General features: G+C 41.3%; 1 protein-coding gene across 3 annotated transcripts; it reads right to left on the reverse strand.

Annotated features, from left to right (window-relative positions):
* Positions 1-1,128: 1,128 nt before the first annotated feature.
* Positions 1,129-12,951, reverse strand: LOC104963988 (MAGUK p55 subfamily member 3-like). 3 transcript variants are annotated; one of them, XM_010792687.1, is made up of 13 exons: positions 12,748-12,951; positions 11,870-11,944; positions 10,833-11,029; positions 9,786-9,850; positions 8,786-8,806; positions 7,657-7,698; positions 6,520-6,585; positions 5,543-5,698; positions 5,289-5,369; positions 4,775-4,868; positions 4,283-4,391; positions 3,920-4,048; positions 1,129-3,122 (listed from the first exon to the last, which is right to left on the reverse strand). In XM_010792687.1, exons 1-13 carry the CDS (start codon positions 12,880-12,882, stop codon positions 2,943-2,945), a joined length of 1,350 nt encoding a protein of 449 aa, XP_010790989.1. In that variant the 5' UTR covers positions 12,883-12,951; the 3' UTR covers positions 1,129-2,942. The 3 variants fall into 3 exon arrangements, with proteins under 3 accessions (XP_010790989.1, XP_010790990.1, XP_010790991.1); XM_010792688.1 differs by lacking the exon at positions 6,520-6,585 and having other exon boundaries at positions 12,748-12,947; XM_010792689.1 differs by lacking the exons at positions 6,520-6,585; positions 7,657-7,698 and having other exon boundaries at positions 12,748-12,942.
* Between the last annotated feature and the right edge of the window lie 1,727 nt (positions 12,952-14,678).

Raw genomic sequence — 14,678 nt, forward strand, 5'->3', positions numbered from 1 at the left:
TATATTAAATAACAAGATTTTTCAATACAAAATGTTAAATCTTCATAAAATATGGAAAAAACACTGATGGAGATTTATTTGAGTGTCCTTCTATTGATTCTCCTCTGGTGTCCTTGCCTCAGTTCATGTTTCTCTGTATGCACAGGCAGCAGAGTTTGGCATTAGATCTTGAGCAGCCTAGTGTAGGAAATGAACTGGTGCCTGTTTCCTTAAACTCTCTTCATCCGCTGTGTTATGAGAAAACCTCTTTACTTCTGAATATACAATAAACAAGATTGGAATTTACACACGGCATCTATTGCACGTCTGTCCGTCCTGGGAGAGGGATCCCTCCTCTGTTGCTCTCCCTGAGGTTTCTCCCATTTTTCCCTTTAAACTGTGGGTTTTCTCTGGAAGTTTTTCCTTGTACGATGTGAGGGTCTAAGGACAGAGGGTGTCGTATTGTCATACTGATATTCTGTACAAACTGTGAAGTCCACTGAGACAAATGTAACATTTGTGATATTGGGCTATATAAATAAACATTGATTGATTGATTGGAAACAGTCTCTTCTTCAGGTAATGATATGCAATGAGTCAGAATGTCAATCTTATCTGATCGCTGACCTATGGGGCCTGCTTCCCTGTAAGAAACGTAACTGATATGCATTACTGATGGAATGTTGGATTACTGGCTTTCTTTTGGTTAAAGGAACAATTTGGGGTACATCATCTCAGAGCTGGTTGGGCAAAGGTTGTAACTTCCAATGAATGTCAGGGTCTAAAATCAGATCGAAGCTCTCCTGTCTCCGTTGGTTCCAATTATTTGCCACAAGAGATTAATCAAAAACTCAAAATAAAAGAGGTGTGTCCTTCTTGTCCAGCATGTGGATTTGGACTGACTTTATAATCATATTATAGAATGTCGGAAATTAAATACTAAAGTATGATGAAAATATCATGGAAAACGTCAAAGAAAGTATTGAAAATATCACGAAAAATGTCATATAATTAGATGTTGTGACAAAATAGTATAATTTGTCGAAAATATCATGAACAAAAAGAATAGTGTAGTACGTCAAAAATATAATAAAAAAAGATTTCGATGCTAACAAAACATTAGGTTTTGTAAGGACACACACACACCAATTATTTGACTCAGCTAGCTTTAATTATGGCACTTTGTACAGGTCATGTTATAAACTCAACATTCTGGGTTTGTCCAGAACATGAAGACATCAAGAGAACATGGCATCTTTCAACAAAACAAAGCATCAAGAAGCTGCTTCATTTTAACCACACAAACAATAGAAATGTCAGTGTAGAATCGTTATTCCATCCTTTAGTCAAGCCACATAGATCATCGGTTTTGTGTCAATAAACCCAATGAAGTAGACTTACATTCTTACAAGTCTATTTTGATATGATACGCACATGTTGATATGTACTTGAAAGGAGCTAATGTTCTTCGTAATCGTCTCTCCTCTCCCTGCGGACTGTAAATATCCTCACCTAAAGTCATTTCAGAAATAATTGCAAAGGGACAAGATCCTTGTTCTGTGAAATTATAACATTTGAAGTTCAGCTGACGCGAAAAGGCTTCAACAGAGAAGAGATCCAGTTAACTTTCCTCTTGTCCATTGCTGAGCTGCATCGAAGGGATAGTAACAAAAAGTGAACGTTTTGTACCAAAAATAATAAATCTGAAAAAAATACATTTGATTTGGCTTACGTATAATAACACAGGGTACTTTTGAACACATTTTTACACAGAACAACACATGTGTAAATGTGCTAGGAAGAGACTAGCAGGTGAAATAACTTTCTACTAGCCACTGTTAATTAATAATGACATCCCATGTATATTGTATATCATCTCAAAGCCAGGCCTTTAATCTGTTCCTGGGTCATTAGTTATTAAACTGTGTCTCTTGAAAAACAGTGATCACATAAGGTTTGGCATGTTTGCTTGATAATTGAATTAAATTAGGATTTAATTAAAGTATCTGCTGATAAAGACAAAGGATTTGCAATCCATGGATATCATGTCATCCTCGCTTTTTTGTTTTTGAAAACAGGAAGTGAATGTGACATCCACACACACACTTTGTGCACGGCATTATTCTACACACAAACGGATGTGGGTTCCCAGGGATCAAAGGTAAACAGGTTGCATTGAAGTGCTACGACATCTTTCGTTGGCACACGAGGAGGTCACATTTACAATATTTACATCTGAGACTGAGGAATCCGTTTTCATGCGTGTCCCATAAACAAAGTGTTCTGTAGAAAATGAAATTCTCACATTCCATTTGGATAATATTGTGTTTCCGTCCATGTGTGGAAATTATATTCAGCGAAAAAACACAGTAGTTTAAAATTACATTAACTTAACTTTATATATCATTTTCTCCTGTTTTTCTGAATGTTTCGTTGTATATAATACTGTACAGGATACATGACAAGTAAGAATTAAGAGGAAGCATTCTGTGATGAATTGAGTTGAATAAACCTAAAAAAAACATGCTACTAAAGGTACTCCAACAAGAGTCACAATAAAGCTGACTGACTGAGCAATCCTCTGAGTGGGACCCCAAACCTGCCACTCTCCGTGACAGCGTGGGGAATTAAAACACTTCTAAAACTACAAACTTGCTTCTTTCCCTTGTCTTTGAAGTAGATCAATCATTTAAAAATAATAAATATGACTTGAAGTGACAGTCAGACTGTGATTTCTGGGCAACGAGAGCTACCTTCTGCTGCAGAATCCCAGACAACGAGGTATTCCTCCGACTCATCCTCTCCTTATTGTGCATTAGTTTGTGGCTGATCCTGCATCAGTCAGAGTTCAACGCCCCCCGGGGCAGGGGAGCAGGTCTTTAGGGGAGGGGTATCGGCTCATTAAGAGAGGACTGGTTCAGGATTTGGTTGATGTGGCTGTGAAGTTCTTCTGGAAGTTAGGTTTAGGTCCGCACCCAGCTGATAGGCACCCAGAAGGACTCTCGCTCCAGCCTCTCCAAGATACCTCTCAGTTCTGCACAGGCACTGGCTGAGTCCTCCTTGATCAGGACCCGGTCCACCAGTTGTCCATACTGCTGATCAATCTGAATGGCAGACTGACGCATCTCTTGGAGGTCTTCATCCTGTTGCAGAAAAACAAGGTAAAAGCTGGTCGTTACAGCCGGTGGCAAAAATAATGTAATTAGATCCTTTAGGGGTCTCAAACTTAAGGCCCCCGGGCAAAATCAAGCCTGCGAATTCATTTTATGCGGCCCGCAAGAGCTATGAAAGAATATAGTATGTTTATTATACGGTTACATGCCGCTTTACAGAAGCATGTTGCCCATTTAATACATGTCCCACAATGCATCTCATTTTGTGACATGCACACTAAAGAGACTTCAAATTATTTCCCCTAGACTTCTGCTTTCTGACGTAGTTAATTATGAAGTTATTACCCTATCTGATTATAATCCAATGCACAGGCAAAAATGTAACATATTACATTATTTATATATTATATATTTATATAGTCTTAAAGTTACAACTGGCCCTTAGTGTGCAACCTTAATGCTAATGTGGCACGCAATGAAATTGAGTTTGACACCCTTGCTTTAGACCCTCCAATAGGTTCCTTTCAAAGGTCAACTGTTACAGTATTGATGATGTGTTTCGCATTATTATCAGTGCTGTGCATATTGCATTTTAATGTTGTAGATGTTTAAGGTTGTGCTAATTATAGCTCCTTTAAATACAGTTGGGACATTTAAATTACAGCAATGTTACAGTAGGAGTCACACTCTTGGCTAATGAATCTGAATCTAAATATAATTGTTGTTACATTAAACAGTACACACTACATACTGGTGTAAAATATATGCTATCGTTCTGAGCCACTGAATGGGGACACAGTTCTGCAGAGAGACATTGCAGGACTCACTGTTACGCGGCCGCGCTCCCCCCCTCCTGGTGAAGTGGCAGCGCTGCGGCGACGTCTGCTCTCCGGAACACGAGGTTTGACAAATATTACATAGGGCTTGAATTCTGCTGTCCGCAGCCTCTTCAGGGCCTGGGGGGATGGAGGGTTTGCATACAATAGAGCACAGAACGGACACAGATCAGACATGATAGGAGAGGGTCAACAGAGAAACCTCACACACTTCACACAGTGAGCAGATCTGATGTGACTGCCTGCATTCTGCAAACTGCTGCTGCCTGCAGGATCTGTAGCGCAGGACATGACATGATACATGTGGATGAAGATTACATACGAAGTGATCAGCTGTTGCAGCATGACCCTTACCTCAGGCTGAACGTCCACCACACACATTTTATTCTTGGCCTGCACAGAGCGGATAGCCTCTATACTGGTGCCATACTGGTTCTCCTTGTATTCCCCATGCTCTATGAACCTGTGGAGAAACAACAAACATTTACATCAGCAGGGAACCAATCGTATATGTTTACGCATACATTATGAAACTTTCATATTTTCTATACTAAGCAGGTTTAAGGTTTATTTTTTTCAGGCCAGAAATAATTTCTCACATGTATGTTTACAAAATACTTAGTAGTATCCTAGAAATTAAGTTGTTCAAGTCCTCTGTTTCAATGTCCCTTTTTTATGGTGCTGATAGCTTAAAAAACTAAACTGAAATATATTTTTAACACATTATTTTTAGCAGTTTCTTTGCTTAGTTCTAGGTTAAATTCAGTATTTCTTAAAGGTTTCATTTTACATCAACAATGTTCTATGTTTAAGTATACGATACACAAAGTGTCGGTGTAAACGTACTTGTTGTTTAAAGCATCTGCATCGAACTGCTGTTTGGTGACGAAGTGGTACTCCACACCCTCCTTCTCATGAGGCTTCTTGGGCCTGGTGGTATCTGTCGGAACACAAAAAGGAATTTACTTGAATGTTTATTGTTGAAGCCATTTTGCATATTTACCTTATTTATATTTATAATGAAATATTATTAATGTTTTGTAAGTGTTATTTTACTATGCAGAGGATGTAATGGATTTGCCTGTGTTTATATTTATTATTGTTATGATTGATGTTGATGATGAATTATAGTGACATTACTTATAGGTGTGTCTCACTATGAGTGGAAGGGCAAATAATGTTCCACCGCAAAGAAACCGCATGGTGATCTCTGCATGATGCAAGTATTACACCGTATGTTTACTATTTTCTCAGTTTTCTTTGAATAAACGGACGACATGGATATTTAATGTGTATGCATGTTGTCATATCATTCATTATACTATGGGTTAATTGATCATTAAGTTTGTGTATAACTCACGTGGTACAGCCACTGCAAAACGATGTGGGTTTTCAGCAATCACCCGCTGTTTGAGTTCATTGATTCGTGCTCCAAGGGATCCTTTGCAAGATTGTGTGTTGAAAGGAAAGAAAATAAACAAAACATTGATTTGACATGGATCATTTTTGTTAAAAAAGTTCCAACAACTAGGTCATCAGTATGCTGTAACACACGCTTTTGTCCACTAGAGGTCCCTGCTGTTACAACAGGACATGTGTGCCTCGGGGTCTCACCGATCAGGACCACCAGACGGGGCCTCTCATTGGGCCTCTGCTGGTAGCGGGAAACCTCTTCATAAGTCGTGTAGTCGCTGTCCCCAAAATCAGAGCCCTCTCCGGAGGAATCTTGCCTGTCCTTACGACTCAGCCGGAAACTCCTCCGTAAACCAGCTGCAGGGAAGCCGGGGAAGGGAGGGAAACAAGGAACAGAAAGAAAAAACAAGTATTTTGTCAGATTTACTATTTACACATGATTAGATAACATCGGTACACAACTTCACTGCCATGGTGCATACATCTTAAAGCTTAGAAAAATGTTATGAGATAAGTGCAACGGGCAAATGCTAAATCAATATTTACAACAAATTCAAGGCCAATCTATTGTGACATCATGCATTAAAAAGACCTTTGAAAATAGTGCAGAGGGATAAAAATAGCTCACTCTTATTTGCAGTGTAAATACTTGATAGTGTGAGATATGAGCTGAACTCAGAGCCATTATTCATGCTTCAAATTGGATTACATGCAGCCGATAGTAAATGCATTAGGTGAAGCTGCTAGGGTGTTACCTTGGTTGTTTATTGGCTAATGGTTACACAAGCCAAAAAATAAGATATGCGAAAGAACTAAGTGTTGTTTCCATAATTCCAAGGTACCACAGGTGAGTATTTGATATACAAATGGTCATTTTGTGGGTTAAGTATTCCTTTAAATTCATTTTACAAAAGGCATACAGTATAAACACCATTACAGCGGTTCAAGTCTGATCTCAGTGACCCGGAATAGACATCATTGTCCAACATAATGGTCCAAACAAGGCATGCTGCTCTGAGCGAGGCTACAGTGCTGAGGCAGGACAGACAGGACAGCCTGGCCCTGAGAAACACCGCGTCAGAGCAGAAAGTGACCAATCAGGGTCTCCCATGGCCAGTACTGTCTGTTTCCCCCACCAGTGGTGTGTACCTGAGGAGGGAATGAGCCGGGCACTGTACCTGAATAAAATTCCCAGGAAAACACCTGGCCACAGGAGGGCGCCACTGCTTTACACTTAGGAGAGACTATAACTGGCGTTAGAGCATCACACAACCCAGCCTCACAGCTCCACACAGGGTGAACGAGCAGCAAACGTGCCAGGTTGAGTGTGAAATGCGTCCAACGCAGCAGGGCCCTTGTGTGTGTGGGAGGGGGGGGGGTTAGCAGGGTCGGTTAGTTTGATGCAGGGCGGGAGGGAAGGGGAGGTTCCAAACACTGCCAGGTGGAGGGGGGTGGGCGGAGGGATGAAGGGGAGGGTTTAAGGGATTTACAGCTCCAAGCAGAGTGCATGATAGGAAGCACACATACCGTTTTAATAATGTATTTTGTTTGGGAGAAGGTGCTGAAAGGTGTGTTTATATCGCTCCTTGTGCTCATCACCATTCCAGCAGCTCACAGGATGTGGGGGAGTAAATGGGGGTCTGAAGAAGGGTGAGGGAGGGACGGCCAGTTGAAGGCAAGAGAGGGGTTGAGGATAAAGTGGATTATTGTACTAGAAAGTGTTCTGTAAAGAGCTGTTATTTGGTCCTAAAGGCTGTTTTAAAACAGGTCTGTTACAACCTTAGTACATTTTCATGTATTCCTATTCTATGTGGGGCCTTACAAAAACACTTTTTATTCTACTAGGTGTTAGGTAGGTGTATCTATTGAACACCGTCATTATACCCTACAAGTAGCACACCAGCACAAAATTATGAAAAGAAATCACTTATTTATAAATGTGACAGTCTAATTTTGATTGCTTTAACACTTTGAGGTGTCCCTGAACCATCTGTTTATGCTATTGATGCAGCCACTTAAGAGGCAGATGTGTTGCTTTAGAGTCTTTCCTCTGCCAAAAGAAATTGAGATATTCATTTTCTCATCCGTCCTCCTTCTCTTGCATTGTCTTCGAACCTGTCTCTTGAACCTTTAAAACCTTCACAACTTCCTCTTATCCCTCAACCCCCGGCCCCAGACAGGTCAACCCTACACAAGCAGTGGTGTTAACCCCCCCGGCCCAGAAGCACCCAGGGAACCAGCACAGCACAGCCAGGCTGCAGCAGGCAAAGAGCTGACAGGGAGAAGGAGGTGGAGAAAGATGTGCACGCTCTCACCTATGTACTGTCCATTGAAATAGCCCTCACAGTCACAGTCCTCTGTAGGGAGGCAAGCAGGGAAAAGAGGGGGTAAGCACAGGGTAAGAGACCTGGAAGAGTTAAGGAGTAGGGGGGAGGTGGAAGAGTTAAAGAGGGGAGCGGGCCATGGAGGCGCTGGGTAGGGCAGGCGGGGCAGACAGGCAGCAAGCAGGCAGACAGCAGGAGGCGAGGGGCGACGGGCAGCCAAGAGACAATGAAGGAACGTCGTTTGAGGCAACGGCCACTAACTAATAAGGGAGGAAGAAAAATACCAGTGGAGAGGAGAGGAGAGGAGAGGAGAGGAGAGGAGGAAAAAGTTGGCTTTCCATCATCTGGAAGCAGCCAGCTGTGTGTGAGCCGAGTCGCTGTGACCCCCAAACACACACACATGTAAATAAACCTCGCCTCCCAAAGATTCACAGCTGACGTACAAACAATCTCACATCGAAAAAACACTACTTGTTGTCTGAATTCTGTCCTTTCAACTCATTTTATGCAATATGCATTGTTTTAGGAAAGAATGAGAAACACAGAAGAACGTTGTAAACAGCAGATTGGGACTGCAGCAGATCAAATAAAGACGAGGAGGAAAACAGAACAAAAGATAATAGGGACAGAGAATGACGCAAAGGAAAAGAGGAGCTATTGTTATCTTTAACAACCTCTGCTTGGTTGGGTTATAGGCTCCTGGGATGCTTTTCTGCCTGCACATCACCTGGTGCCACACACACACACACACACACACACACACACACACACACACACACACACACACACACACACACACACACACACACACACACACACACACACACACACACACACACACACACACTACCACACACACACGCACACGTATACGCACACTAGGCAAGAACATCTATTCTCTATTCTAGTCTGGTGCACTAACAGCAGGAGGGGAGGAATTAAGCTGGAAGCTAAGTACTTCCCAAATGGACCCCTTACTAACACACGTGCAAGTTATCTACACACAAACACACACATTGAGGCTTTGATGCTTCTATGAACATTTCCTTTTGAGTGTTTTGTGTTCAAATGTGTCTTTGTGTTCTCGTCCAATCATATGTGTTGCTGCACAGTTACCCACCTTTATCACATCCTTGCTCATCTGGTAGAGTTTGCAACAAAGAGACACAAAGTGGGACACATAAGAGAAGGTAAAGCTGAAGGTAGCAGATGGAAGAATGAGAATTTGGATATTTATGAAATGAGGATTTTTACTATCGAAGAGATTTATTGTCATTGCGTATGACGACAGAAATGAGGGGAGAGGAGGAGAGGGGCGGGTCACATTTAAAGGGCCCCCCTCAGGGATTTAGGGGAATGAATTAGGGAGCTGTAGGAGCATGAGGGAGGCCGAGAGAGAAGAGTCCCCCAGGCTCGCTGTAGCGTGGCGTAGCAGAGCTAGCTAACACACTGATAAGCTATTGTTCTCTTCCCTTGGCTCAGAGCTAATCGGATCGTTGGTAGCTTACACGCCACGAAGAGCCACCACTCATATTACCCACTCACCTGGCGGTTCACATAAAGTGAGAGCGTTATGTATTGTTGAGGCTTTGTTTCCCACTGGGCGTGATGCCTAACGCTGTCTAGATTATTGTCTTTTATTGTGATTGTATTAATGTGTTTTTATTACATGTACAGCACTTTGGCTCGACCAAAAATCTCTTTTAAATGTGTTTTATCAATAAAACTTGATTTGATTTGTCTGGATCGACTTAAGCTGCTCGCTGGCCAGATGGACGAACATGAAAGAGATGAATTCATAACTGTGTGTGATCTGTCCCTCCGTCTCCGTGCCCCTCCATCTTATTCGCATCCCTTTCAAAAACGTTGTCTACATAGCAATATGGAGAAGACGGTCAATGAATACTAATGCCTCTGAGTATGCCAATTACCAACAGAAAAGGTCAATACATGTCAATGAAGACATTGCTGCATTTATCCAGCGGAGATATCATTGTCCCATGATGACAGTGGCCAAGTACATGAGGAGAGGAGAGGAGAGAGAGGCTGCAGGTAGTACACTACTGTGTTGATGAAATAATGCTGAAGATGCAGTTGAATCCTGAGAAGCAGAAACTTACAGGCAGGCTTTTTAGGGGATTTTGGATTCGGGAGTGTGCCCATTTTCATCCTGTAGGCCAGTCGCCTGGAGAAATGTGCGGCAGAACAGAGAGCCAGAGAGGATGGAGGCAGGAAGAGAGTCATCAGCAAGCAAAAGATGGGGAGGGAATGTTAGAAAGTCGGAACAAAAGATTTCAACATGAAAGAGGAAAATACAACAGAAATGAACAGATCATGAGAGCCCCTGGGCACAAACATGGTAAAGACCCTCTGTCCATCCTCCATAAGAGGAAGGACCCAAACTGAGAGGAACACAAAACAGATTTAGGTCTCTGCCTTCTTTTTTCATCTGTGATTATTTTGGGTCTTTTGGGTCCTAGCCATCTATGTGTTGTCCTTATTACTCCACTTTATGGCTTTGTTAGTTTTCTGTCTCCTTGTTGTGTTTTTGGGTCTCAGTGGTCTTTTTACGTCTCTATGTCCCGTCCGGGTGTTTTTGTTGTCTATACACTGGTTTTGTTTTACTTCGCTTTGACTTCGAGGAGATCATTTTATACTTCACTTCAAGCTGAAGCATTGTTTCGGTTAGGCCTGTTCCGTAATTGATCAATGATGATATCATGTCAGTAAGCAGACCCGAGCATATGCTATTTTTGTTCAATCAAGCTGAAACATTTAAAGACATTTTTCTCAATCACACTTGTTGAACATCTATTTAAACAACAAAACACCCATATACGCTTATCAGAGCCTGGATAGCTCTCTGACCTGTGTCTTTTCTGTGTTTAAGCTGTTGTTATTACTCCAACAGACGCTGAGATCATCTTTCTGACGGATTATGACACTAACAGTATCAGCACGCGCCTATTCAAGGCAGTGATTTGATTTATTTTTTTTCCCGACTGCTTTGATGCTCCATGTAATCATGGTTGACCCTTCAAAGTGGAACACATGAATGTGGATCTGACAGATTACATAACATAAATACCAGCACAGTGTGGGGTCCTGGCACTTATCTATTCATGCCACAGGTCGTTGGGACACATGATGTGACACCCCGCCCTCACCTCTCCTGGAACAGTTTGGAGGGGATGAGTCCAGCCCGCAGGTTGCTGTCTCCCACACGCTTGGCCTGCCACCACGTGTGGTCGTCCTGGGTCACCACCTGCAGGATGTCCCCCCGCTTGAAGGGAAGTCCTGCTTCTTGGCAAGGCGTTGCTTTGTCTTCCAAAGGGATGTAGTCAAACAACGCTCTCATATACACCTGTAATCAAAAACATGAAGCACCAAGTTCAGATGATTCTTTTATTTAGGTAATTAAAAATGAATAAAGCTTTTAACCTGATTAATTGCTTAAAGGTCTCCTAGTATACTATTTTTAGGCATATATTATAGGTCTCAGATATATACAAATATATAAAAAAACATGTCTATGAAGTGTTTTGCTCAAAATACCAAGATCACCCATTCTAGCCCTGCCTCATATCCCTCTATTTCAGCCCTGTGATTAAACGCCATATCATGTTCCAAACCACATCAAGGATTATTTCTGAAACAGTATGGAGCTTAAATCCTTTTCTCTTGCGGGTTTACCACAAGGTGGGTGAGTACTTTTTATTTCCTGCTTTTTTACACATACTCTCCAGTACAGGTTAGCTCTGAGTGTTAGCGATGCTTGTTAATGTAAACAAAGACGATATTACTTCTAAAACACGTCGGGCATTGTTTCTGATAGCAACGTTTCTGATAGGGCCGTGGGCCAGCCCACATTTACGATATTATGTACATTTTTTGTTTTCTGACACTTTGTGAGTGCCCTTACACACCGGGGACACATAATTGTGTATAAAAGACATACACATTTTTGCATGAAAGGAGACCGTTAAATGCGATTTGAACCTTCTGAACATTTCTTTGGAGGCCTGCATTGACATTAAGAGTTTAGAAAATATATGTATTTGTATAAAAATACTTTAAAATTATGTATCTGTAGTGCCACTGAAGAAATGTTATAAAATATCAGATTACAATACATTTTCTCCATTCAAACTGTTTCCTTTCAGCTGCAGCTTCACAGAGCATGCTCGGTCACTCTTCCTCTCACCTTGCTCTCCTTCAGGCGGTCCTCTTCTTTAATGGCGGGGATTATCTTTAGAGTGATGGAGCCCTGGGACTGGGACTAGATCACAAATAGACAGAGGAAGTAGAGGAGGGTGTGACTGAAGCCTGGGATTAAAGACAGACACTAAGTATACTTCACTTAAAAGGCTCCCTGAGGTGGATTAGAATTTTAATGGACTAACAGTGCACCCTGTTTATAAATAAATAAAAGATGATCGGAACATTTTAGGTGAGGATTCACTTTAATCAAGTCTTAAGGTCTTTTTAGTTTATAGTTATACTGTATAGTATTTACCTGTGCTTCCTTCTGGGACAAATAACTTGTTTACAAATATACAATACATGGGCAGAGCATTTTTTAGTTCAGCCTACTTATATATACTAGACATTTCTGATTACAATGACATAATAATAATATAGTTTTTTAATATTTGAAAGTATAGAACTTGTGTAAAAAGTGTTTTTTTGAAGATTTATTTTTGGGTTTAAAATAGGGCTGTCACGATTGGAAAAAGTATTACATTGAACACTAATAGTTATGGTATGGTGATCCAATGTTAATGGCATTAAATACACCAGAAATATCTTGAAAACAACTACTTGGAATTCCAAAAGTCCTGATTTTAATTGTTTTTATGCATGTTGATTTGATTCTGTCCCATATATAATACATAATAATAATAATACAGATAATACAGATAACATTGATTATAATAAAGATAAGTACCAGTATTGTTATCTTTTGAAGATAAAATGGGTTTAAGTGCCCAGTTTAAATTGAAAATAATTGTTTCATTATATTTTATGTTGCCAATCTACAGCAGCCTTTCTTAAAATCTACATCAGAACGTTGGGCCTTACCAGCAGCTGACTGATCTCATCGGGCCTCTTCTGGATGACAGAGACTCCGTTGACCTCCCTGAGTTCATCTCCTACATGCACCAACCCTGTGAGGACGAGGGACCGCATGAAGACAGACTGCACAGACAGACACATCAATGACAACAGAAGAGTCTTCCCTGGGTCTTTGGGGTTTATCACTCGTATCTAAAAATCGTTGTCAGATCCACAGATACGAGCCGCGTCTATCATCAGCTGTGGTCTATTTAGTTCAGCAACAACAATGAAATCAAAGGCTGAGTGAAGTCAGATCAATACGCTTTCCCTTCAGGACAGAGAAGAACATAGAAGACACACTATTGTACAATGAAACTCAAATATAGTTTTCATTTACAAAGAGACCTGAGGCTGATTCTGAAATCACTCTACAGCTTCTGTCTCCACACTGACAAGAGCTGTTCCCATCACTTGACGCAGCAAGAATACAGAGGAAGACATAAATGTATGCAAACACTGATTGGTTCAGTTGTCCATCATGCATATTTCCGTTTCCAATGCCAAACATACACCTTCAGTGTTTCCCCTATATACAAATAGTGGCTGAGCAGCGCCGCTGCTGAAATATGCGCGCTGCTGCAAGGGGGCGCCAGTCAGAAAATGTTTGACCGTTGGCGCTCATCCTAATTTTCGGCCTTGATGTAACAACATTCATAATTAAGTAAACGTAACACCCTTTTCACCCCGGTTACACTTTTCATTTGAACTGTACAATGGGCGCTGTAAGTGATGAAAGTGGGGGATGTTGGCTTATCTGGCGCCCGCAGCTCACAGCGCGAGCGTGGGAGCGAGAGAGCGAGCGACGAGAGAGAGAGAGAGAGAGAGAGAGAGAGCGCACCGGTACCGGCGCTGTTGTTATTGGAATCTGGTGCTAGCTGCGCTAACGGATATAAGAAGTAGATGTTTCTACAACCAGGGTGGAGGAGAGCTCTCCTGTCAGACTGAGAGGCTCAGTGAGGTAAAGGACTCTCCGAGTGTTTAGATAAGTTAATTTCAGTCTAAGTTATCTCTGTGGGTCTCAAACGTTTTGACCACAAATTATGTAAACACATATTTCCAAGGCACTCCTTTATAATTATTAGGATAAATAAAAACAGGTTTGAAATCATTCCAATGTATACTATAGGAGAGTAACCAAAAATATCGTTTAAAGTTGGAGAGATACAAAAATATGCATAAATAAATGTTAACTAGGTAAAATAAGATATGAATGACCAACAAAAATAAAACAAGTTACATTTATGTGTTATTGTTGGCTATGCTAGGTTATTGGTTATGTTCATGAACTTATTTGATTATTAAAATGTAAATCATGTGGGTGTTTTAGAGTTGTACCCCCTAGATCAGGGCCGTTTCTCAATCGCGAGGAAACTGGCTTCCAAGCCAATATTTCAAGGATACTACGTAGTACGTCATCGAGTGCCGCCGAAGGACTGTTCCAATCTCCAGCATACTCGGAATTCCACCGAGGCCACGTCCTTGGTTTGGGGGTAATTTGCTGCACATGGGTAGACTTTGCGTCCTTCAAATCCCCACAATGTTTTGCGCACGGAGCAATTTCAAAAACCCTTGCGGAGAATGGCTGAACCGACGCAGCGCAGCACACATTTAAATGTAAGTACTGTATGTAGTGGCGTAGAACATGTGTTGGTAAATATGTTACTTTGTTGCATTTGTTATCACCAAAAATGTGTTCCATGAAAGTAAAGCAAGTTCATAATTAGATAGACATCGTGAGGTATGTATTTTCGGTACAGTTTATGTTGAAACCGTGAGAGAGAGTGGCACACTTGTTAGCCTGTTCCATTCTTCTTTGTTTTCCGAAGCCGTGGCTTGGAAGTATACTTGCTTCGTTTCTGAAGGAAGTGACTTGGAAGTATGCGACTACCAAGCCA

This window comes from Notothenia coriiceps, unplaced genomic scaffold (assembly GCF_000735185.1).
Source record: "Notothenia coriiceps isolate Sejong01 unplaced genomic scaffold, NC01 NC01_scaffold00036518, whole genome shotgun sequence".
NCBI classification, from domain to species: domain Eukaryota; kingdom Metazoa; phylum Chordata; class Actinopteri; order Perciformes; family Nototheniidae; genus Notothenia; species Notothenia coriiceps.